The sequence below is a fragment of the Terrapene carolina genome, unplaced genomic scaffold (assembly GCF_002925995.2).
Source record: "Terrapene carolina triunguis isolate 2854851 unplaced genomic scaffold, T_m_triunguis-2.0 Scaffold96, whole genome shotgun sequence".
NCBI classification, from domain to species: domain Eukaryota; kingdom Metazoa; phylum Chordata; order Testudines; family Emydidae; genus Terrapene; species Terrapene triunguis.
The window spans coordinates 12,475,903-12,502,671 of record NW_020664447.1 but is presented as its reverse complement, the minus strand read 5'-3'; the positions used below and the strand labels follow the sequence as shown (position 1 = coordinate 12,502,671).

The window sequence follows — 26,769 nt, the reverse complement described above, 5'->3', positions numbered from 1 at the left end:
GTTGTGGGACATAAACTATAGATATAAACAATGAGGTTTGGGACATGTTCAGTCTTCTGAATAGAAATGGATATCACACTCAAAAATGTCTACATGGTATTGCCTTCATTTTTAGTATAAATATGCACATTAACAAGTTTTAAATACAGATAACAAGGAGTTATTGTGCCCCAGGTGATAGATTTCATAGAAAATTATCTGGCTTTCATTTAATTTATAAAATGTATTTACAATAGACCAAATCTATTTCTAGTATAACTTCTCTAAAGACAATTCCAGTATGACAGGGATATCAATATATTAATGGAAAAGAATATATGCATTTGAATATTTACTTGTCCAAAAAATGCTGAAATTCTATCTTGTATATTTCCATTCCAGGGTCTTCATCAGGATGCATTTTCTGGTTCTCCTTTGTTTTCTGTTTCTTTTCAGGATGAATATTTCTAAAGCAAATGAATACCCTTTTAATTGGCACAGTGTGCAAACTCTTAGTTACGCAAGTGCAGTCTGGTCAAGAGACTCAAAAGTGTGAAAGGATCCACTTGTGCGTTTTTCTGGGTCAGGAGCACTCTTTACACGGAAAAATAAAACATCCCTATGTATCTAATTTGGCAAGTTTTACAATGAACTTAGTCACACGTTTGTGAAAACTGGATTTTTATACATGGTTGCCAATCAAATGCAAAGCTTTATTGCATACTACAATCTGAGAGTATTTGAATTTGTCAGAGTACAATATCAGTGGTTTATAAGCAAAGGTTAACTTTAGGATCCAGAATCCAGTCTCTGTTACAATAATGTAAATCTAAACATCAGCAGAGTTACTACAAATTAACACTGGTGTATCTGAGATCAAAATCTACCCTGAACTTAATTGCTAACTTAGTATTTTCTTGTGTGAAATCCCAATATGTCTAATATTGATCTGTTCTCATTTCATGGGGATTTATGCCCTAAATCTTATACGTGGAGATGACAACAAACCCCAAAGGCTTAGACAGCATTTTAATGTGAGAAAATTTGTAAATCATTAACTAGATTTAGTCCAATATAAATAGGAACAACTTAATTGACTTCAATGGAGTCATGCTTACTTGCTTGCACCTGAACTTAAATTGGTCCCAACACATTTGAATTTAACATCCAATTTTGCGAATAAAAGACAGAGACTGCAGGAAGAATATCTGTGAGCATTTCTGCTAGCTCATGGAGCATGTGTTAGGTAAAACATTAGGTCACCATGAAAATATCAACATTTACCAAATTACCATAATGCCATTATTACTTTATTATTTCCTTATTACCTTATTATTTCCTATTGTAATCATAGGGAATTACTGCAGTATCTCTAGTGTGGTAACTATCAGTAAATGATGAGGTCTATTATGCAGGATATGCTTTTTATTTTGCTATCAATCAAAATAGTAAAATAAATAATGGAGTCCACTGTATAGGGGTGTGTGCATGAATACTAGAAGCTTAGCCATATCACATAAAGAATCAGCCAATCAATAAAGGTAATTTGGGTCATTTTACAACAAATGGAGGCTCCTCAGCAGGAGGGCAACTCATATTACAGATCACTCTTAAAATAGTTAGATTTAGATTTATTCAACCACAGAATCCATGGTTAACTAATAGTGAGTTTGATTCAGAATAAATGCACACAAACAATGAAATTTAGTTGAGGCAGAAATACAGCGCAATACTATTATTTATACATTGCTATAGTTGTACAGTGGCTTTGCCAAAATATAAGAAGGCAGGTTCCTCCTCTGAAAGATTCATTCTTTGCTTCCATCACACAGTATTTATAATATTTATATATGTCAGATCACCTAACAGTCTGAAATACCCTGAGTTATCTATTGATGTGAGCATAAGTTAATGAACCTAGTGGCAAACTTTGAGGACATTAATTAATTTTTAGATGTTTAGATTTCCAGTTTCCTAATGTAGTTTGTGGATTGACTAGAAAGCACTAGGCTGAGGAGGAGAGAAGTTTCTGGCTGCTGATAGGCAGGACAAGTCAGGAAACTTAAAAAGAGCTAATTTTGATCTCTTTCCCTTTCTGGAAAGTACCTCCCTCACCTCTCAAGGTGGGGGTCGGGTTGGGGGGTGGCAGGTGAGCCATATCATGAGGTGAGGCCTGAAGTGGAGAAGAAGCCAGTAAAGTGAGATGGCAGATAGAAATGGGTGGGACACATGAAGCTCTCTGCCTATTTGGGGAAAGTAAGGTCTTGTGGTGCTTGTCATAGAGCTAATAAAGGGAAATGAGGCAAAGACTGGAGCCTGTCTTCTCAGTTCCACTCCCTTAGAGTAGAACTCTGAGGATGCATAATTTTTTTCTCGGCATTCTACAAGTTAAATGAGACGTTCAAAATATTTTAAAGCAAAGTTCTAATACTTTACATTGGGCAAAATGTTGCCATAATTTCAAAACACATTAAACGTTAGTGTTTGGCAAAGCATCTAGTTCAAAGTAAGAATGACACATTATCTAGTATCATTGCCTTGTGAAGGAAGGACCACATAGGACATTAGCATAAAATGACAACAATATATTGTGTGGCGACCAGGCCCCGACCATGCAAATGTTTTTGCACATACTTAACCCTAAATATGTGAGTAGTCCCATTGACTTCAGTGGTTGTGATGACCAGTTTTTCTATTTCAAATGACCTAATTCAACAACTTCATAAAAAGTAAGCACTTTAGTAGAGCTTCAGAGATGATTTCAGAAAGGGTAAAAAATAAAAAAGTCAGAAATTTAGGACTATTCATTAACTTTCTATGTAAAAAAGAGCTGAATTATTTTAAGAGCACTATACTCACATTTTAGATATAGTAGAATGAACTAATTATGAAATGTATGCCTCAAAGATTTCAATTTCAGGCTTGACTTTACTTTGAAAATTAATTTTTTACTTTATCATTTTTGAAGGCAACTCAGTGGACAGTCTATCTGAATATTACTCATTGTTCAGTGATGTATGAACTATATTTAATCAATGTGAAGAAAATAATATTAAACTATTATCAGAAGCATCAAATGTTCTAAAAACCTCAAAAAGAAAGGTCAAAAGGTAACATCTTTGCTAACAATATGAGAAACAATGTATTTAACTTATTCTTTATATCAAAGCTTTTAAATGAGTTATGAATTACTATCCTTTTGTCATATAAAATGAAAATAAAGATTATGTTCTTTTTACTAAATATAATTTGTATTGTTTCAAGACATTTTATTCATATACATATTAGAAAGCAAAGATATTTTTTCAGTATTTTCCTAAAAAGGATTTTTAAATAACTATTTCAGCGCTAAACAATCATTTGAATAGCTGACTGCAGATTTTCACGACACGAGACTTATACAACTACATCCAACGAAGATGTGGTCATCATGAAATCACTTGCTATGTCAAAGAATTAATTGTTTCATGACAAAGTAAATGTCAACAAAGGTAACTATCTCATGATAAATACTGGTAACTCTTCCCCCCCCCCCTGACATTTTTATCAATACTCCCCCATGCTTTCAAATTTCCTCTGCCATTCTGGGTTCATTTCAAATGATGATCCAGAGAAAACCCTTCAGTATGGACCTCTATTCATTCATTCTCCACTTTTCTCACTACTACTTGGATAGAACCACTATCATGTGGTCTTGGTCTTAACTTGGATCAAGATGGCAAGACAAAGGTGGTTTGTCTGTTTTTCCAGAAGATAGGGAAAGGCAAACAGCCTTTCATTTCTAGACTACTGCTTCAAATCTAGTTGTTCAGGAGCCTATTCTACATGAAATGCATTGAAGGTTTCAGTTAATTTCCAAGCTAATCGATGTCAACATGCTAAAAATACTTTGACAATGTGTGTCCTGGTAGCTGTTGAGGTGGAGACATCAAAGATTTCATAGGTTACATGCCAGAGCTAGCCTCTACAATTCCTAGAGCTGGTTTTACTGGGTCAGGGTAGAAACACATGAGCCAGATTTTCAGCTGGTGTCACTCAGTGTAACTCTTCTGACATCAATGAACCTATGCCAATTGACAGAACCAGAGGCTCTCATCTATTAGTGTGAGGTGGAGAATCTTGCTGTGTCGCTTTCCATAACCTACCCAGTCATAAAGCAGGAAGTTCTAAAACACCAGTGTGGCTTGCACCTTCCCAGATAAGGAATGTATAAGCTCAGTCCTGCATTCTGGCTTCAACGAAAAGAAGCTGCTAATAAACTTGGGTCTCCCTGCACAGCAGCATAATGTACTGTCAGCAACAGACTTTGAGCAAGCAGGCCTTTGACAATTTAAGGTCACACATCATAGATTAATGACCAAAGAAGAATTCTCAGCATAAATTAGTCTGAATTAATTAATAAATAGTGTGTGCATTTTTTCTTTACTATTTCAAAGTTTTGGGAGACAGTACTGTAACTTTTGCATAAATTCTTGGTTAAATTATTAGTAACACATTGTAAAGTTATTCTAATTGGAGATATACGCAAGTTAAAGTGAACCATATGTCTTAAGAAATTATTTAGTTTATGGCATTATTAAAATAAATTGCTATTTCCTTACTGTCTGTTTAGCATATTTGTAACATCAGTTCCAATGATGGTGATAGCCTTGCTTTTGTCCCTGTCTCCATTGTGCAAAGCCCTCAGTCTCACAGGTATATACCAATCTGACTTCTTGCCAGCTGGTTTCTTAAGTGAAGGACTGTTTGGAACCAGCAATCCCTCAATTGGCCAGTCAAAATCCTTTAAATAAAATAGCAAAATATTAATTGAGTTTAATACATGTAATTGAGTTTAATCCAGCAAGAATTTTGTTATTTTGGTTTTTATTTTGTTACACAAACCATTTAAATGTTTTTAAAGTTAACCTTAGTAAAGTTAAGGTACCACAGTGATGGCTGAGGTATAAGAACCTAGATAGATGGAAAGACAGACAAAATGAAATATTTCCAAAAGCACTTATGCAACTATGGAGTTCTGGCTTCTCAATCTTGGAAGGGAAAAAACGACAAAATCCTCAGAGTTCTCAGTGGAACAAAGAAAGGGAGAAAGAATGCTGGAGTCTGTCAATAGTCTGAATCAGATGTCCTTTATCAGTATATAATAAACCTCAGACATGAATGACCAAAGCTACTCTGTAGTTTGGGAAGGAGGGATTGTGTTAAAGTAGGAGTTTTTATTATTTTTCCACCATATAGAACACATCTTAATAACTATGGTCCTGATCTTGTAAACACGTATGAATGTGCTTAACTTTCTCACTGTGAGTAGTCCCATTAGGTTGTAATAGTTAAATTAAGCACACATGTAAAAAGCAACAGAGGGTCCCCATGCTTTTTACAGTCATGCTTTTTACAGATTCAGACTAACACGGCTACCCCTCTGGTACTTCACACATGTAAGTCTCTTCAGGATCAGGGCCTATACTATCTCATGGAAAATCTCCATGTGATTGCACAATATCCTTGTAACAACTACAACAATCACTTCAATGGGAAAGTATTATTAGGAAAATGTCTAGGAATAAGTGTTTTTCCCCTTTATTAATCACACTGTCTCCTTTCGATCTTCACTTCCTCTCTCCCTCCCACGTTATTTTGTTCCTACTTTTCCCCTTTGATCTCCTGGATATGCTGCCCAGCTACCTAGTTCCCTCTTCCCCTAGATATTCCTTTCAATTTCCATTATTGACACCTGATTTCTCTCTGATGGGCAGCTCCTGACTGATCGTTGGTGCTCAGGAGTGCCATACTTGAGAGATGCTGCTCTTATTCTATGTAGTAGTGGCCACCAGGCAGGTTGCTAAGTTGTCTCTCTTCTTTGTTTCCAGTTACCTCTTGGGGCATCCAGACTTTTTTTTTTCCCAATTAAGAGCCTAGACACCTGAAGAAGCAGAGCTAAAAAACAAGGAAGAGGAACCAGCACCATGTGACCTGCCTGATGTCTGCAGATCTCCAGTGGCCACAAGCTGCAATTTGAGTGCAGCATGCACCTCAAGGTGGGGAGGAAGAGGGAGGCCTTTTCTGGACTGGCAGTATCAGCTGAGTTGGTGGGGTTCAATAAGTCATTGATCCTTGTGCAGCTGAGGTGGGGAAGTTATATAAACCCTGCCCCTCCAACCTGACCTCCCTCTCATGCTTCATTAGCAGTTGCAAAGAGTTGGCAGAGGAGCCTGCCATGGTTACATGTGGCCATGGCCCTCTCCTATGCGGGGCTGGGGGTCCCAGGAGATTCAGGGTAACTAGTGGGTCCCATCTGAGATCACCCCAGGATTATAATAGAGGGCAACAGTGGCAGGCAGCAGCAGGACCCAGAGATCATGCTGTTGAATTAATTACTGGAAGAAGGAGGAGGTCCAGAAGGTCCCACACTGGTCAAGAATTGACAAAGGGCCAGTGTTATCTGGATTAATTTGAGATTAGGGCCACCAAATGAGGACTTCAGAGATGATACAATGAGAGAGCAACAAAGAATCAATCGTTACAGGAACATAAGCATCAAGTTAATGTTGCTAGAGCAAACTTAGCTGCTGGAATGCCATGATTTTAGTGCTTGATCTCACAATTCAATGCTGCATTCTCTATTTTTAGGCATTTCATTTCCTACCTAATTTATTTTTTTAAGGAAAAGAAATATCCCTTCCCAGGCCATAACCTGCTGGGTGTTACTAAAATAGGAATTGGTACTATATATAGTCCACCAGTTCCACTATATATATATATATATATATATATATTGAACTGTTTTAATACAGTAGAAATACTGCCTTTCATTAAGAACAGATGCCTCATCTTTAATTTCTTGATTGGTAAATACTGTGAATATTGTAGTTTTAAAAAAAAATTAAAAATCTGTTTGAAATCTAACAAAGTTCTGAATAGTTTAGTCTATAAATACCTTCCCCTGTCTTCAAAGTTCCCTTTGCTAGTCTAGGATTTAAATCCTGATTTTCATATATTTGTAATAGAGGGGATGGAATCTTCAACTTTTGCTTTGTCAATATTAATACACTTGTACCAAATTCATGAGAGTCACTGGTGGCTAACAGCACTGTGCAGCCTGACAGATAATGTTCACTTAGAGGAACAGACAACTTTCAATTTAATTCCTGATGAAGTTTATTTTTCATTAATAAAAAACAATCTGCTATGTCCAGGTCCAGTATGGCTGAATATTGTTTCATTTAGAGTCCAGTTCTGCCACACTAAGTCATTCTAAGTAGTACCTTACTCCATAACTAGACACATTGATTTACGTGTTACAGGTGGCAGAACTGGGCCTTTGTTTGTTTTTCAAAACAATCAAACAAACAAAAAACGCTGCTATCATTTAAGATAACTGAATACCAATAAAACCAGCTAACATTTAAAAAAATTGAAAGTACATACAGTACTACAGATTTGAAGTATGACCTAAGGAATAATTTCTAAGAGAAAAATTCAGCCTTGTGCAGACAATGTCCCTTTTACTGCCAGCCAAATATTGACTCATAGGTGAGTATTGCTACAATCAACCATGAAAATATAAAAGCCAAAAGAAAAAATAAAGTTAATATTACCTTTTCTAGGGAAAGTTAAACATTGAATTGCACATTGCCATGGATACTGTGTTCTATTAAAGTATTGGTGTTTCAGAATTAAAGACTGGTAGAACAAAACTTGAAGTTCCATTCAGTTTGCAATAATTCATTAAAACAACAGACATTTTTGCACTAGCACCAGCATCTATTTTCATTTATTCTTTTCCAAAATTTGCATGGCATGCTTGGACGAATATATCACATCTGTTCAGCTTCAGTGAATATTTAGCAAACTAAACAAACTACTGCATGTGTTGTAATTTCTTGAATGCATGAAATTACCTCATTAAGTTCTCCATTTGGAAGGACAGGCCACATGTATGTCAGCTTATTCCATAGCGGATTCTCCACTTTGGAATGTTTCCACTGGTCTGGTTTAGTTGTCCCTTCATGCTTTATAGCCCATCTGAAAAAAATGAAGTTGAATCTCTTTTTTTATAATTACACTTCCAAATGTGAATAATTCTTGAGCAGTTAAATTACAACTTTCTCTCCAGAGATGGTGCAGAGCAAAATCCTGGATATGGTTTGAGCATCCAACCTCTTCAGATCGGTGAGCTAACACCTTGGAGCAGAAAACTCCTGAACCTGGAGGTTTGAAATCCATCTCTCAATCTGAACTTCCCCAAATCTTAGAATGTTCAGATTTGACCCATGTCAGAGATAGGTTTTTGAGCTTTGAAACTGGGCCATGATCCTGCAATTGACTGTGTGCAGTTGCACTCAGTTGCGGGATCAATGCCTGGAATTCTCATGTGAGTTTTAATCTTTCTCTTTGAATAGTTCCTTGACAATATATAATGTTGAGAGTGATGGAATGCACACCATGTTAGCCATTGAAGTAGTTTTCATATTGTGCCTAGTTACATAGCACATTGAAGTAAATGATAAGTAGCTATGAGTTGCAAGGTTAAAATGCCATTAACAACTATCTACAAGCATCAGAATGTAATGTAATTACGGTGCTCATTTAAAAAGAGAAAAAAATCAAGGAGTAATCCTTTATAAATATACAAATATAGGCCCCAATATAGAAGGGGCTTAAGCTCATGCTTATCGACAAATGTGCTTAAGTCCCATCAATTTGATTTATGCATATACTTAAATTTAAGAACACACTTAAATAACTCTTCTGAATAGAGATGCTCTCCTGAATTTCAGCCATAATATCCAATATATTGTCCAACTATAGATATGGGACATCTTAACATAAAACTTTCTTTGGCTTACTTGCATTCCAGATTTATTAAAATGACAGAAGATTTTGATTTATAATCTTGATTATTCATCCTGAATAGAATCCTTAGAATAGAAACTAAGTATATATATTTTTTTCTTAGTAATTTGTATTTTGTATGGGGAGGTAGCTGCCAGGGTCAGTAAGAAGTTTCCTTGCTTTCCATGAATTTCTGCAAGTCCTTACAGGTTGTGAATCCTCATTGTCTTCCTCTCCTTCTTTGTAACGTAATGCAGATTTCCTAAAATCCCCTCTTGTATATTTCAGAATATCACAACATCTTCCAAACAGAATATCGTTTATCTGTGGTTTCCAGCACACAGACTCTATATTTCAAAAGGAACCGGTTAGAAAGAATTAGCGGAATGAACAGAATGGGAATCAGGCCCTCCTGTGGGTTTAACTGGGACTGCTGGTTAAAACCAAGGCCACTGAGATTAAAATGTACCCATGGATTACTTGCAAATGAAATGACAGAAAAATAATAAAAGCAATTTCAGCTGTTAAATTTCAAAGAACAACATAAGAGGATCATGTATACTTGTTACACAAACTTACATAACCATCATATTTGATATTTTCTCAAAGCTCCATGACAAAGATTGAAATGTGGCAATGCAGAGCAAATGTTCTATGGCTACAGAAGAGCTGGGAGACACCAGACCCTGCATAGAAACAGCTGAAGCCCTTATACAGTTTCACTCCAAAAAATACTGCATATTTGCAGACATGCTCTGTTTATTCCCATTTTGGTTTCCCAAAACTGAGAAATGTCTTAATTCCTGAATGCAGTTTTTCTCATATTTGGCTATCACTTGTAAGTCAGAGCAACTGGAAATAACAGAAAATGCACTCAGGAAATCGGTTTGGTTTTGGTTTTGTAAGAAACAACCAAGAATAGAGTGAACTTGTTCCATTATGTTTGCAAACCACTGTAGGAGAAGTGGATGCTGCAAAAATGTGTAGGGCCCCAGTTAATAAGTACACAAAAGCTGAACCTTTAAGAACTTACTTGTCTATTTCTAAGAAAAATTAAGAATGAGTAGAGAAGTGATCTTAGTTCAGTACCATACATACTCTCTGGAATCGATTCTCCACTCAAGGTATATATGTCACTGCCATGGAGAAGGGTTTATATTGTGCATACAGTATATATAGCATATGCAAAAATTCAGCTGGTATAATATATTCAGGGTCAGATCCGCCATTGCCTTGCACCTTTTATAGTCATTAACATCAGTGTCAAGTGGTTGTAAAATGACACCAACTCATAATAGTGGCCTTTCATACCCACTTGACACTGATGTTAATGACTACAGAAGGTGCAGGGCAACCAAGAAGCAGGCCCATCAAATTTTAGCATACAGCATATGTATTTAAGCTTGTATTGTGCATATATAGAGACTTTGGATAGAAAATGTACACAATTTACTGAATAACATACTGTAGATCTTAGTGTGATGGATGTGGAGTGGCTCTGTATTAATTTGTGAATACTGTATGTTAACCTGGTTATTAGGATGTCTACTGTATTAAGATATTGGTTTAGGAGAGGGACAAGGTGGATGAGGGAATATCTTTTATTGGACCATCTTCTGTTAGTGAAAGAGACAAGCTTTTGAACTACATAGAGTTCTTCAGGTCTAGGAAAGAAAACCAGTGTGTCACATTGGGAAAAGATTGTTAAGCATAAGAGGTACCACCTTGTAACGGACCATTCAAAAAGAAGTGGCCCATTAACACCTTTGTAGTCACAGAACAAAGGAAGGTTAGTGGGTTACAGATTGTTGTAAAGAGACATAAAACCTGTACCTCTATTGAGTCCATGATCTTCAGTGTCTAGCAAAGTTATGAATTTAAGTTCCTAAGCTCATGTTTGTGAAAGGTTCCTTTGAGGATGAAGACTGAGAGGTCAATATGGAGTGATCATTTTGTAAAAAATGTTTGCCCACAGGTGACATGGTGTTTTTGTCTTTTATCACTTTTCTGTGTGAGCATAGTGATTGTCTATGTGAGCATAGTAATTTTATCCTGTAACGAGGCGGTGTGGTCCCCCACCGCCCCAGAGAGGGCGAGCCCCTCCAGACACCAGAGTGAGTGGGGCCAGAGAGCTCCAAGCCCGCCTCCTAGAGGGTCAGGCGCAGGACAGGAAGTAGAAAAGCAGGGGGCCAGAGCTCACTCGGGGGGCAGCCGCTGGAGAGGCCAGATGCCTCCGGCCTAGCTCCCGGCTGGGAGACCCCGGCAATCGGCGGCGGATCTGAAGAGTGGCCCGCCCGACCAACACCTGACGCTGACCAGAGCCCGGAGGAGCTGCCAAGCCTGCCCCTTGCCAGTTACCCAGAGGAGCTGCCAAGCCTACCCCTCACCAGTTACCCGGAGGAGCTGCCAAGCCTGCACCTTGACAGTTACCCAGAGAAGCTGCCAAACTTTCCCCTCGCCAGTTACTCGGAGGAGCTGTCAAGCCTGCCCCTCGCCAGTTACCCAGAGGAGCTGCCAAGCCTACCCCTCACCAGTTACCTTGAGGACCCCATGGTGTTTGACCCCCCTGATGATACCGTCCTGACCCAGGTACCTCTAGAGGGGGAGTTAGAAAGTGGCCTAGGGGCAGCCGACCCTAGTCTGGCACCGCCAGTGCCAATGTCATTGTATTGCAGCCAGGATCCCCACTGACTCAGCAGCAGGCCTTCTGCCGCTGCTAGGGCACCGGGTTGGGACCCAGTGGAGTGGGAGGGCCTGCGTCCCCCCTGCCACCCATCTCGTGGGTGGCAGTCTCCCCCTCTCCCAGGCCCTTTGGAGCCAAGAGCCTGGGCTCGTTGTTAACCTGTCTGAGCTCAGCCCCTGCCTGAGGGCTTAAGCCACTGACTCCTTGCTGCCCCGCCCTGACCCAGGGCCTGGACCTGTTACTTATAAACTGCTGCTCAGCCCCTGCCTAAGGGCCTGAGCCTTAGACTCATTGCCGCCCCGCCCTGACCCAGGGCCTGGGCTTGGTAATTGTAGAACTGTTGCTCAGCCCTGTCTGAGCCACCGCCCATGATTGGGCCCGAATAACTGTTTTGTGGCATCTCCTCGGTCACCCCTGTGAGAGCCTCCTGCGACCAGACTGATGCCACACCAGGAACGGTGAGAACATAACAAGGCGGTGTGGTCTCCCGCCGCCCTGGCAGAGGGATGAGCCCGGCTAAGCCCCTCTACATATCCACATAGTTGTTTTTGGGGCATTTAGTGCATTAGATGAGGTACACCACATGTTGTGATAGGCATGTGAAAGAGCACTGGATCTTAAAAGATGTGTTGTGGGGCTTATTGATCACTGTAGCAGTGGAGATATGTCTGCAGGTTGTGCATCTGTTGTTCTGGCACAGTCTAGTGCCACATTGAATTGGTGTGTGGGGAGCTTGCTTCTGACTCAGGAAGGTTGGGAGACTGTTTGAAAGCCAAAAGAGGGGGTTTGGGAAAGATTTTTTTCAGGATGTGGTCCCCATCAAATATGGGTTGTAACTGTTTGACGATATCCTGTACAGGTTTCAATGTGGGGTGGTAGGTGACAACTAGGGTGGTACGGTCAGTGGGGGCTTTTTTCTGTATTGCAGCAGGTTCTCTTGGGGTATTTGGATGGCCCATTCCGTGATGTGATCTACTTCTCTGGTGGAGTGTCCTTGTTTGGTGAAGGTGGCTTTAAGTGTGTTAACGTATGTATTTTGGACTTTCCATATTTTGTGGTATCTGAGTGCCTGTCTGTAGGCAACAGATTTCTTGGTGTGTAGGGTGGTTACTGGATCTGTGAAGATAAGTGTGGTGATCCATGGAGTTCTTGTATATAGTTGTCTGCTCCATAGTTGAAGCTGATCGTGGTGTCAAGGAAGTTGATGCTGATGTGCGAGCGTTCTACAGAGAGTTTGATAGATGGGTAGTGGTTGTTGAAGTTGTGGCAGAAATCTATGAGGGAGTTTAGTTCATTTGTCCAGAGAATGAAAATATCATTGATGTATGTCAGCTATATCATTGGTTTTATGGTGCATTTTTCCAGAAATCCTTCCTAGAGTTTAATAGCAGTTTGTAAGGAAAAATTTACAGGAACAAGAAGGGGAAAGAGGTGCAGCTAGTCCTGTAATTGTGTCAGTTAGTCAGTACACTAAGGCATGTGTATTATAGTGATAACACTTTTTAAGTAGTATATATGTTTGATATTATGATATATAATAAACCAGTGGTTCCCAAAGTGGGGTCCCCGGACTCTTGCGGGTGTGGTTTATGCAGGTGTCCGTCCCTTGAGCCAGGGCCAGATTGTGCCAGATAGGGTTCCTGCACTTTTGCCAGATGGAGGATGCCATTTTGTTCTCAACAGTCCTCCACACAGAGGACTCCACACAGTTACCTCACACGCACCATGTGTGAGAGGTCATGCTGGCAGGGGCATTCCTACGCTCAGAGGGTGGGGATGCTGTTCTGATAGTATCAGAAATGACAGGGGTCCAGGACACTTAGTAAGATGCCAAAGGAATTGCCGGGGGGAAAAACTTGGGAACCACTGTAATAAAACATTAAAAATTGTATTCTAAAAATGCTCAAAGTATGCCTTTTAAAAATAAGGACATTTACAAGATAAATTTTTCTTATCTTGGCCCATTGAACCTATCTCTTATAACACACAGAGTACAGGGCCAGATTCTGCTACACTTGTTTACGCTAAATAGTACCTCGTTCTGCAAGCTGTCCCACTTAAATTGATGGGGATATTTTTGGGGTAAGGTAGTACTCAGTGTAAGTAAGGCTGGCAGAATCTGGCCCAGAATTATGTTACTCCTGGGGGAATTCTGCGCCAAAAAGTTAAAAATTATGCACACAATATTTTAAAATTCTGCAAAATTCTGTAAATTTTATATGTCAATAAATAAATGTGGCTCCAGCATGGCAGTGGGGAGTACAGGCCACTGGCTGCATTGAGGTGGGAGGTCACCCTGAAGCCTCCACCTCCCCCGGTACAGGGACTCAGCAGTGAGGCTGCCCCTGACCCTGACACAGTACAAGGGCTGCACCTTCACCAAAAACACCCCAGAGGCCTGCCCCTCTGCACAAGTTGCACCAGGTGTGGTGGGCAGGCTCCAAGTGTGGAGGGACTTAGTGTGGGGGATCGAGGAGTGGGGTAAGAGGTTTCCGTGTGGGGCAATCTGGGTATGGGCAGCTCAGTGGGAGATCTGGATGCATAGGGGCTCATTGGGGGGGGGGGTTGGGTGCAGGGGCAATGGGACTTTGCAGGGGATTCAGGTGAAGGTGGTTGGGACTCAGCCAGGGGGGTCTGGGTGTGGGGAGATGGGGCTCGGTGGGGGAGTCTGGGTGTGGGGACTTGATGGGGTGGGGGTCCAGGTGCAGCCGGTTGGGCATCAGTGGGGTGGGGTCTGGGTTTGGGGGGCTCATTAGAGGGATCCAGGTGTATGATGGGGTAGGGCTTGTCAGCGTGAGGGTTTGATGGGCCGGCTTAATGGGGGAGCCCCAGCTGCTGCTGAGGAGATGCTGCATGCTGGGCTACCACTTCCCTCTGCGATGCCCCTATCCCCTTTTCTTCTCCCTCCCCATCCCTGCCTCCCTCACTTCCACATTCCCCTCCCCTGCCCTATTCCACCCCCTTCCTTCCCCATTGCCTCTTCCCCCCACCCCTTCACCTTCCTTCCCTCATTCTCCCCTCTTACCCGGCCCCACCGTGGGCACTCACTGTTGCACAAAAAACAGGAAGGCTCCCAGCACACAGAAGGGAAACACAACTGGCACTAGGACCCAGGAGGTGGCGTTCAGCTGCAGAGTCAGGGGAGCCCAGACACAGCCTCCTTCAGCTGGGCAGCTCTACACTTGCAGAAATGGGGTGGGGGGGGGCAGTGGCACGTAACCCCATGTGCCCCCCCACACCTCACTCTGTTTGGTGGGGGCAATCCCCCCCCAAAAAATGTGCCTGTGGTCGTCCTCCTGACCTCTCCCCCCGTGCAGCTTCCCTTTGCTTCCCTGCCATTTTCTACAGGGAAGCACAGGAATTCTGCGGGGGGGGGGGTTTCCTGCGGGTGCGCAGTCACGCAGAATCCCCCCAGGAGTAATATTATGTGAAAAGATCTGTGAGTAAACTTACCAACACAGATGAAAGTGGATTTGTGGAAAATGACAGATTTGATGGTTTTTCCTCATTATTATTATTATTATCTTTTCTACCAGGAAGAAAGATGGTTTTACACTTAAAACTACTATTGTGCCCACCAAAAAACAACACAATGTTTAGGCTTTCTAAGCCCTTCAGAACTTTAGTTTGACAAAACAATGGAGGCTGCTGGGAGATATACCTCAATGCACTACAAATCCATTCAAGGGTGTCCACCAGTCAATAAGACTCCACAGGATGCCTGACTAATCCTCAAAGAGGGACAAGGTAGAAACTGAGGATGATTGTCAGCCTAGGGTACAGGGAATCAAGGCTGAAATTCACTTCTAGGAAGAGTTCCTAGGTGGCCTTGGCCCTAAACACTATTTAAGGACCTAATCCTGAAACGTGTGGTGCATAGGGGCAGCAGTTTGACTTCATGCTACTACACATAGGATTGGGGCCAAACTAATGCCAATTAAGCTTTGAGCACAGGACTAAAGTGGGACAAATAATGCACAGGACTTTGTGCATGCTTTCTGCACCGGGGTAAATTTCATCTTGAGAGAAATTTCTTCTAGACAGGCCTGCCAGGATTGTCTCAAATAATTTTTCAGCTAGGTGGGGGAGGAACTGAGGGCAAGACTGAATTTGCACATTTTTAAAAAACCTGAATTCAAGTGCAAAGAATTTGCTAAATGAAATCAGAGAATTTTCTAGAATCCTGCATGTCAAGTATTTTCTTGTTTGGAAACCTTTGCAGTAGAAACTCCACAGGATGGAATTTCAGACTAATTTCTTAGGACTAGCCTGTGCACTGCCACTGGGGCTTCCCCTGGCACACAGCAGTGCCTATAAGGTACTACAAAGCCATTAATATTTTTATTTTGTGGGTTTAAGAATAATCCTTATTTTTAAAAAAAATTACGGCTTTATTTTCTCTCTATTCCTAATAATGCTGGAAATAGAGAAGAAAGAAAACATGCCATTGACATACTCTTGAGGCCGAGGCTCTTTAGGATTCAATAGCATATCCGTGGGTCTATGATGATTCTGCCAGGTTTTGTGTATTATTGTTAATGAACATTCACAGCATTCACCAAAAGGTCTTTGCAGAAAGGGCTATTAGGCTGCCAAATTTCAGCACAGTGTGAATTTTTATAGCCAAGTTCTAAACCCCTGAAAATTGTGTTTTTATAAATGAAAAGCTGACAGATCCTCAACTGCAATGGCATTAATGGATGCAACTGTAATGACTGTATATGTGCATAAAATAAATTATATCCTTACAGCCTTTCATATGTTTGTAGTATCACTTATCACTGAGGGATTTGAAAGTCATATAGTTCTCCGAAAACACCACTAGGTGGAGGCAGTGATTCACAAAATGCCTCCTGACAGACAGTTTTCTAGATGCTGCACTGCAGTTACTTCCAGTTAACATAATTTAATATCCCTATTCAGTGTATTACTGATGCAATTGTGTGGGTTATTTTTTCAGTAGATGCCTCACAGAAAGTAAAATAAAACTATTCATGCGCTCAAAAGCTAGCAAATCTCTCGCTCGCTCTCTCCCTCCAGCACAGACACAGAGCTCAAAGCAAGTTTAAAGACAAAGTATCAGAAGTTTAACCCCAGACTTGATATATGTGTTAAGAATATTAATTACAAAAAAAAAAAAGAGAAGACAAGGCACACCACTTATACTTTCATTTGAAGCTACAAGACAGCCTGATCTATGTTTTTAAATCTACAGATGCTGACATTTTACCACTTTGCTAGCAAAATTATACCCAATCTTTTTTCCAAACCAGATTTGCCTTATCTGTTCATTTATTTTCTCCTGGTGAAGTCAATAAGGGCTAACATGTGCAGGACTGGGCCTGTAGGTGGCATGTCTGGCTGTCCTTACTACAGAGCCATGTCCCATCAAGTGGCAACAGATCCAGTCTTCTATGCTGTCAGTCATGAGTAATGACTGATATCATAGGTCCTGTCCCTCTGCTCCCCCCTCAAAACAAATTCTTTTGAACTCTTTAAATGACGATGTATAGGAAGCAATATAATATTTAAGGTGGAAAATCACTAAAAAGGTGTAAAGGAGAGGTCACACGAACAGGGAGAGCCAAGTTGTCAGACATTTTGGCCTAAACTTTCAAAGTGACTAGTGATTTAGGATGCCACAGTTTTTGAGTGCTCTATCTGAGATACCATATATGAGCCTAGTTAGCAGAGACTAGTTGTACAGCACAATCTGAAAACCTGACCTCTTTTCTGAGTGTCCACATTGCAATACCTTAAAACTCAAGCATAGTGACATAATGAGTCACTTCTGATAATTTAGGCCTTTGTCTAAGAGAAAAGAAATGAACAAATAAGCAGACCTGTAATTCTTCTTCACTGAAGGTCACAGTCTGACAACATTCTCACTCCAGGGATTCAACTCTCTACTTCACGTTATATGGCAAGTGAGCAAGTCCCACTACCTGGGATTGCACATCACACTCTGGATTGGCTGCTATCCTTGAAACTTTGCAGTGAGTTCATGGTTTAACAAGATGAAACAGCTCTCCAAAGAAATAAATAAGGCCTTGGCTACACTTGCAGATGTACAGCGCTGTGAGTTAAACCTGACTTCGTGCAGCTGAGTAGGGAAAGCACTGCAGTCTGTCCACACTGACAGCTGCCCAGCACACTGTCGTGGCCACATTGGGGCAATTGCAGCGCTATTGGGAGCGGTGCATTATGGGCAGCTATCCCACAGAGCACCTTTTCCCATTCTGGCACCGTGGGTTATGGGAAGGGGGCGTGGGTGTGGGGAATTCTGGGTCCTGTCCCAATGCCCCGTGATGCATCGCTTCGCATCCCAGAAATCCCTTTGTTTCCGTCCATCTTTGGCGCCATCTTTCAACGGTTTCTGTGCAGTGCGATCTGTCTGCGGGAATGGAGTACAAACTGCTGAGGCGTATTCTGACGAGTCTCGCCAGCACGTCACGTTTGGCTGTCGAACTATTCCTTAAGATCCAAAGTGACAGTGAGAGTAAGGGTGAGGAGTCTGACGATGCTATCGAGCCGCGTAATGCGTACGACATGAAATTGCTTGTGGCATTCACGGACATGCTCAGCACCGTGGAACACCGCTTTTGAGCTCGGGAAACAAGCACCGAGTGGTGGGATCACATCGCTATGGAAGTCTGGGATGACGAGCAGTGGCTGCAGAACTTTCGGATGAGAAAAGCCACTTTCATGGGACTGTGTGAGGAGCTTGCCCACACCCTGCGGCGCAAGGACATGAGATTGAGAGCTGCCCTGCCAGTGGAGAAGCGGGTGGCTATTGCAATCTGGAAGCTGGCAACTCCAGACAGCTACCGGTCGGTCGCAAACCAGTTTGGAGTGGGAAAGTCGACCGTTGGAATCGTGTTGATGCAAGTTTGCAAGGCCATTAATTGCATCCTACTCAGAATAACCATGACTCTGGGTAACGTGCAGGAAATAGTGGATGGCTTTACACAAATGGGGTTCCCTAACTGTGGAGGGGCGATAGATGGGACGCACATTCCTATTCTGGCACCACCTCACCTAGGATCCGAGTACGTTAATCGGAAGGGGTATTTCTCTATGGTTCTCCAGGCGCTTGTGGATCACCATGGGCGTTTCATTGACATTAACACAGGCTGGCCCGGAAAGGTGCATGACGCACGCATCTTTCGGAACACTTGGCGGTTCAGGAAGATGCAGGCCGGGACTTTTTTCCCAGAGCGGAAGATCACGGTAGCGGAAGTTGAAATGCCCATTGTGATCCTTGGAGATCCCGCTTACCCGTTAATGCCGTGGCTCATGAAACCCTACACAGGGAGCCTTGACAGCAGCAAGGAACGGTTCAACTATAGGCTGAGCCGGTGCCGAATGACTGTGGAGTGTGCCTTTGGCCGTTTAAAGGGCCGATGGTGATCTCTGTATGGGAAGCTGGACTTGGCCGAAAACAGCATCCCCGCGGTTATAGCCGCGTGCTGTGCCCTCCATAATATTTGTGAAGGGAAGGGTGAAAGCTTCACTCAGGCATGGACCTCCGAGGTTCAGCACCTGGAGGCTGAATTTGCACAGCCAGAGAGCAGGGCTATTACAGGGGCCCAGCGCGGGGCTGCAAGGATGAGGGATGCCTTGAGGGAGCAATTTGAGGCTGAAAACCAGCAGTGATATCTGGTGCCCTGCACGGGAGTGAAGTGCAGTAGTTCCAATCTTTAGGAATCAGTGTCTGCTTAGCAGACAAGCAGACTTGCAGTGCCTGTTTATTTCCTGGGCTAAGGAGTCTTTTACTTTATGCAATAATAAAGAATGTTTTCAAAGCCAAAGAATCCATTTATTGAAAAGAAAAAAAAATATTTATTGAAAAGAAACAAGGGGGTGGAGTGGGGAACAGTACAATCACAGATTCGCGTATGTCCTGTCTGGTGTGCTGTGCAGTGAGTGCTGCACTTCAGGACAGCTATACTGCATGGTGATGGGGGTTGAGTGCAGAGGGTAAGGGTCGTGGTTTTCAGGGCTGGGTGGTGAAGATACTGATGTTGGAGGCAGCGGGTGGCGTGAAGAACACGGAAGTTGGGGAAAGTGGGTTGGAGGTGACAGTGGGGCACAACGGAAAGAGTTTTGGGACAAGGGATGTAGGGGGCGATGGCGTTTGTGGTACTGCTCCTCTTTCTGCATGGCTACAAGCTCCTGGTTAGCATCTGCTTGGCGCTCCAGGATGCTTATGAGCCTATCAGTGCTTTGCTGCCGGTGTGCGGTGCTTTGCTGCCGGTGCGCTGCGTTTTCCTGGTGGATCCTGCTTTCTCTCTCCCTCCAGTTCTATGCTTTCTCATTCTCTTTAATAGATTGCCGCATCACTTCTTGCAGCATGTCTTCTTTGCTTTTTCGCGGTCTCTTCCTGAGTCTTTGCAATCTCTGAGCAGGCGATAAGAGGGACGGCTGAGGTCTAAAGGTTGATGCAGCTGTATAGGCAAAATGCAACATTTAACAGAGGCAGCATTTGTTTATACCAGACAGAGTAATGATTCCCCCCGCATTTAAGGAGTAGAAAACACACAGGGTCTACACAATAGCATAATTTTCCCATCCGAAACAGAGCACACATATCCTACGGGAGCCTCAAAATGGTGAGAAAGGGGGACTGATTGTTTCAGGGCTACACTGTCCTCTGGGTTTCTGTGCCTTGGGGAGAGCCAACAGCTTCAGGGGGCACCTACACTGAACACTGTCCCAACATTTTCCACAGGAAAATTTTCCACAGGAGTTCGTCCTGGATGATATCTGCTGCTGAGGGTGACCTGGGAAGCAAGGGAGGGTCTTCAACTGCAATGCGGCTTCCGCCCTGGCCCATATGCAGCTTGCCTGTGTGCAGCAATGGTCCTCCCGCCCCTCGCGGCACAGTGGCGCGGACACGTTAGCCTGGCTGGGACAAGGACCACGGTGGCTCTCCCAATAAACCTGCGCAAGCGCATTGCACACATTCTGGATGAGACATTCGAGGAGATTACCGAGGCCGATTACCACGATGTGATAAACCACATCAATGCACTATTCCGCATCTAGGCATGCATGCCTAACCCTCCTTTCCCAAAGAGCCCGCACCGAAAAAATTGCTTCCCAAAAAAAAACCCGCTTACCGGGAACCTGCTCTTCTGTTTGTCCTCCACCAAGTACCGGCCGCTGCGACTGGCTACCTTCCTCCTGGCTCGAGAAGAGCTCCTGGCTGCATGGCTCCAGGGATTCCGGGGTGTCTCCATCCGGCCCACCACCATCACTCCCGTTTTCCTCCTCCTCCTCCTCCTCCTCTTCCTCCTTCCCCCCCCCCACACCGGCTCTGAAGTGTCCATGGTGGTGCTTGGAGTGGAGGTGGGGTTAACCCCAAGTATCGCATCCAGCTCTTTGTAGAATCGGCAGGTCGCGGGGGGAGCACCCGAGTGTCCATTTGCATCGCGGGCTTTGCGGTAGGTAGTCCGCAGCTCCTTCACTTTAATCCTGCACTGCAGGGCGTCCCGGTCATGGCCCCTTTCCATCATGTCCTTTGATACCTTCCCGAAGGTATCGTAATTCCTACGGCTGGAGTGCAGCTGGGACTGTACAGCTTCCTCCCCCCAAACACTGATGAGGTCCAGCAACTCGCCATTGCTCCATGCTGGGGCTCGCTTGGCGTGTGAAGGCATGGTCACCTGGAAAGATTCGCTGATAGCACTCCACGCCATGCCGGGCTGAGCAAACAGGAAGTGGATTTTTAAAATTCCCGGGGAATGTAAAGGGTCGGTCACATGGTTGGTTACCTAAGGCCAGGACAGTAGAGTTTGAACTGATGACCAGAGTGGCTAGAACAGGCATTGTGGAATACTGCCGAATAATTCTGGAGGCCATTCACAGCGCATTGGGCGGCCACACTGGCACCGCAGCACTGCAGCGGCAGCGCAATACTCGCTATTCCTCTGGGAGAGGTGGAGTACATGCAGCGCTGCAACCACGGAGACACAGCGCTGCAAATGCCTTGCCAGTGTGGACGGGGAGTGAGTTACAGCGCTGGGGGAGCCTTTACAGCGCTGCAACTCGCAAGTGTAGCCAAGGCCTAAAATGCATCAATAAAAATGACTGAAATATAAGAACTGTCTCAAAAAGTTAATAGCAAAACAAAGGGTTAAAAATGACCAGCCCTTCAACATTGACACCACCCAGACTCTCCATGTTGGGGGGTGTATGAGTGAGAATTCTGATGAAATGATATCTGCAAAATTACAGGTCAGTAATTTCCCCTTCTCTAGAGATACTCTCTCACATAACTATCACTCGTGGAGAGTAAGGATCTCAAGGGATGTCTCAGAAGAAAAAAAAGAGTGTCAGTAAAGCTAAAAAGGCAGTAAGAATAATGCCATAGCTAAGCACAAATAGGAGAATTTATTTAGTTATTTAAACAGTAAGGGGATAAAATACTTTCTAACAATCGCAGGCATAATATAGGTAATCTGAAAGATGCAAGCAAAGAGAAAAGGTTGAAATAAAACTGACCAACTCGAATAATGAATATCACAAAGTAACAAACTCGAGCTGGAGGGAGGATTTGGGCTCCCCCTGCCTCAGAAACAGATTTTGTATCCTAGAGAGATTAAATGGGATTCCCTCTTAGAAGCCAAATCCAAGCAATAATACTTTGGAACATATGAAGAGAGGACCAAGGAGTTGCCTTGCAGATGATTGTGATGTAAACATCATTGACGCAGCAGGTACTGGAGGTCACTGTGCCTTGGATAAATGTTTCTTGACATGGCCAGTCAGGTCACAGCAATGTGAAAGGTAATCAGACAGTACTTAGACCTGATCCCCTTAGAAACTGTGTTGCCCCAGTGAACTAGTGTCAAATGAAACAAAAAGTTGAGTGAACTTTCTAAGGGCTCTAGTATGCTGCAATTAGAACTCAGCTCTAGTATGCTGAAATTCATCATCATCATCGTCATCACTCCCACAACCGCATTGGTCATTGGGGCACCATCACCGATGAGCAATCAACCAATTGTCTCCACCCCTGATGACTGTGTAACAGTGCTTGAGTCTCCATGAAGTCCATTCCTGTCCACTCTTTTATGTTGTCAATCCATCTCTTCTTCTGTCTACTTTTTCTTCTCTTCCTCTGTACTGTCCCTTGGAGGATGATCTTGTTACATGGTTGTACCACTTCAGCTTGCGCTTTTTCATGGTTGTCAGAAGGTCCTCATATGACCCAGCACGTTGGGTAATGATGTTGCAGACCTCTTCATTAGTGAAGTGGTCAAAGTAGGAGATGCCCAGGATTTTATGGAAGTATCTCATCTCTACTACCTGTATTTTCCATTCAAGTTCTTCTGTAAGGGTCCATGTCTCTCACGTATACAGAAAAATGGAGATGACCAGTATGTGCAGCAGTTTCAGTTTGGATTCCAGGGAGATGTTCTTGTTCCTCCAAATTGGCTTTAGCTTTGTCACTGTTGCTGTTGTTTGCGCAGTTCTTGCCAGAATTTCTGCCTTTGATCCTTCATCAGTGATGTTTGCCCCCAAATACTTGAACTGTTTCACTATCTCCAGCTCTTGTCCACTGACAGTGATATGTGAGCTGATCCCATCACGTTTGTTTGTCATCAAGCTGATGAAGCTGATGCTGCAATTAGTATAGCTTAAAAGGATCTCCCTGGGATGGTCAGATAGGGATGTGCACACACAGTTTGTGCAGGGAGGACATGGCTACAGTGGGTGGAGTACATAGCCAGATGCTTTCTTCTAGCAGTTACATGACTGCTCCTACAGTGATTATTTATTTAGTTCCCCTAAATCCAAGATGGCCTGCAACTCCTTTCATGTTGATTATTAGAAAGTGTCTGGAATAAAACTCTTCCCTTCTTACATCTGATTTTTCTATATATATAAATATATACTATATAAATACTGTAGTATATACTATATAAATACTGTAGTATCTGAGCACCTACCAGTAGTGTATTAAGTGATGTGACTAAGTTCTGTTATGTGTGGTTCATTCTCTCTGTCAGCCTCTCTCTAAGAGGAGATGTGCACGCTGTGTTGTTTTGGTAGGAATTTACCTTTTTTTTAAATGTACACACTTCTATCTGTGCTTATGTGAGAGAAGACAAGGTCAAAGAACTGCACATTGCACTGGAGCTGAAAGTGGTGAGATTTGTGATGGCCCTTATCTCCTTTGGATTTGTGTTCCACAGTCTCAGACCCGCCCCTGAGAAAATTCTGGCTCCTGCTCAGATGAGGTTTACCCTTGTGGTAGAAATTTTGACCATACCGAGGAGTGAAGTGGTCAACCATGGTCTTCACCTTGGAACTCTAAGTTATCTTTTAGATATGCCGGTTCCAAGCCATTGAGCACTTTTTAGGACTGGGGCCTGGAACTTGACCCTTCTATGGGAAGCAAGTGGAAAGAACCAAAGACAAGTCTGATGTGTTTGCAGTAGCCTGTGCTGTTGAGGAGATGTGCTGCAGCCTTCCGTACTACTTGGAGTTTGCTAAATACTGATGGCTTCATGCCCAGGTGTTACTCAGCTATAGTCCAGATTGGAGATGATAAAGGTGTTTAAAACCAAGGCCAAGACATCATCCACCAAAATGGGACGGAGTCTTCTTGCCAACTGGGAATGTTAGAAAGCCCTATTATTTGAAAACTTAGTATCAGTGAAGAATTATAGGAGCACTCCTAAACGATGGTCTGAAATGGACTGATTGTGGGTGTGAACCTGCCACCAAAAGACAGCACAATAACTGTAAACTATTCAAAATGCTTTCCTCTGCCTCCAAGCATAATCTGTGTCTTGCTTGAGTTCAGCTTCAATAAACTGTTCTTCATCTATGAGCTGATCTCCTCCAAGATCACTGGGCTACCTTGGTGGTAGATATGTGATGAAGGATAAATAGAGCATGTTGTGTGTCATCTGCAGATTTCTGGCACTTGAGTCCATGTCATCTTAGCAGTTCACCTAGTGGCTGCATGCAGATGTTGAATAGAACCAGAGAGAGAATTAATCCTGGTGGAACTCCACAAATAAGAGTCCAATGTTGGATGTGCAGTTTCTTATCACTATTCTTTGGGTATGTTCCTCCAGGAAAGACTTAAACCATTTTACTACATTTCCCTGCCACCTCTCTCAGGAGAACATTATCTCATGGTCAACAGTATCAAATGTTCCAGAGAGGTCCAGGAGGATAAGAATGGATGTTTGCCCTCCATCTATTGACAGTAGGAGATGATCCATCACTGCCTGTGACAGAGTGCTGAGAACCAGCAGCTGAACCAGCACTCTGGTCACTGTTAGTCCAATTAGTCTCCCCAAAGAAGGGACTGACTGAGGGAAGCTGGGGCTAATTATTAGATCAGTCTGAGCTGGAGGACCTAAGAAGCTAGTTAATCCATTAACTGGAAGAATAGAAAGGTACATGGGAAGGAAGTGCCAGGGGGTAATGAGAGAGAGCAAGTCACAGAAGTTAGCAGGGCCAGGGTAAAGAGAGATTTCTGTGTGGAGAGATCTCTTCTCTCTGGCAAAAGGGGATGATGTTTGTAAACAGAGTTGCTGAGGGGGACTGTAAAGGAGTGGTGGCTGAGATAGCACAAATAAACTACACATCGGGTTTACAACCTGAAGGTGTTAGAGCTATTTGTCTGAGAAGACAGGAGCAGACAGCTGTGCCCTGTCACAATGCCACTGTAGAGGTTTCAGTTCCATGTCTTGCTTGAATCCAGTTTATGATGGGTCTAGGATATTTGCTTCAGTTAGATAAGCCTGTAGGTGGTCTTTGACTAGTTTCTCTATAAGCTTTCTCAGGAGCAGAAAGTTTGAGAGGCAGTTGTCTAGTACCGATGTATCCAGTGTGGGTTTCTTCAGTGACAGTGTCACTATTGCTTGTCTGAAGGAGAAAGGCAAGATTTCTTCCCTGAATGAAGCATTAGCTGTTTCAGTGATGAGTGGCATCAGTTGCTCATGATTCTCTTTCATCAGCCAGGAAAGGCGTGGGTTAGATTCACGGGTCTTGGATCAGGACTTCATGAGGCTGTCTAGTACTTTCTGAGGAGTGTGTGTACTGAACTACAGGAATGCAGTGGGGTGTTTGTTGGCAGTTTTAGATGGAGTGGATCCGTCTAGAGAAGCCTTCCAAAATGTGCATGATCTTTTTAGTGAAGTAGGATGATAGCTCTTCACAGCACTTGTGCAGGGTTCTGTAGTAGGCTGTAGGCACTCAGGACTGATTAAGTGGTTTACCACCCTGAGTAGCTCCTTAGAGCAGGATCTGGCAGCTTCAATGGAGGCTGATGGGAAGGTTCTTTTGTCCTATAATACAGCCTCACTTTAGGCTTGGAGAAATTTTTTATGTTTCAAACTGTTCCAGCCTTTGTTTTCTGCCTTCGGTGTTTGAGTTTCTGACCCTCTCTCTTCATCTGGGGTAGGGTGTCAGAAAACCCAGGCGACCTATATGGGCAATGGGGTGGAAGGGGCTGTATGGGAGTCAGCGAGTTGAAGACTGAGACTAGGGTACAATGATAATGATTCACCAGAATGATTCCATCCTGTGAGAGGAGTGCTGCAGTCTTTTAGCATACTTTCAAATTTGAGTCTGAGTGTCTTCATGATCAAATCAGGGTCATGAGTTTTTTCTTGTTGCATGGGAAGTGGGAGTGCTGACCACTGCTTTAGTGAGGTGATGGCCTGTCCAAGTCAGTAGCTGGATTGTGATGTCCTAGGCTTGGTCTACACTAAACCCCCAAATCGAACTAAGGTACGCAACTTCAGCCACGTGAATAACGTAGCTGAAGTTCGAAGTACCTTAGTTCAAACTTACCTCGGTCCACATGCAGCAGGCAGGCTCCCCCGTCGACTCCGCAGTACTCCTCTCGTCTAGCTGGAGTACCGCAGTCGACGGCGAGCACTTCCTGGTTCGACTTATCGCGTCCAGACAAGACGCGATAAGTCGAACCCAGAACTTCGATTGCCAGCCGCCAAACTAGCGGCTGGGTGTAGACATACCCCTAGATATTGACATCTAATCCAAAAACCAGTCCAAAGTGAGACCAGCTGTGTGGGTTAGGCCAGGAATGATCTGTGAAAGTCCTAGGGAGGAAAGTGATGAGATGAGTTTGGTAGTTTGTTTGTTTGTTTTTGCATATATGGCCTTGTCAACATGAATGCTGAAGTCTCTGAGGATGATAAATCTGGGATATTTCACCACTATCACTGACAAAGTATCAGTAAGATCCTTTATGAGTCCTTTAGTCTGTGGTGGTCAGTAAA

At 43.2% G+C, this 26,769-nt stretch overlaps 1 protein-coding gene across 1 annotated transcript in view; it reads right to left on the bottom strand.

Moving 5' to 3' along the window:
- Positions 1-26,769, bottom strand: part of DCDC1 (doublecortin domain containing 1) — a 392,627-nt gene that overhangs the window by 51,104 nt on the left and 314,754 nt on the right. The window contains exons 19-20 of the mRNA XM_029911543.1: positions 7,881-8,004; positions 4,581-4,762 (exon numbers count right to left, since the gene is read on the bottom strand). Coding sequence (XP_029767403.1) covers positions 4,581-4,762; positions 7,881-8,004 — 306 coding nt within the window. The remainder of the gene's footprint in view (positions 1-4,580; positions 4,763-7,880; positions 8,005-26,769) is intronic.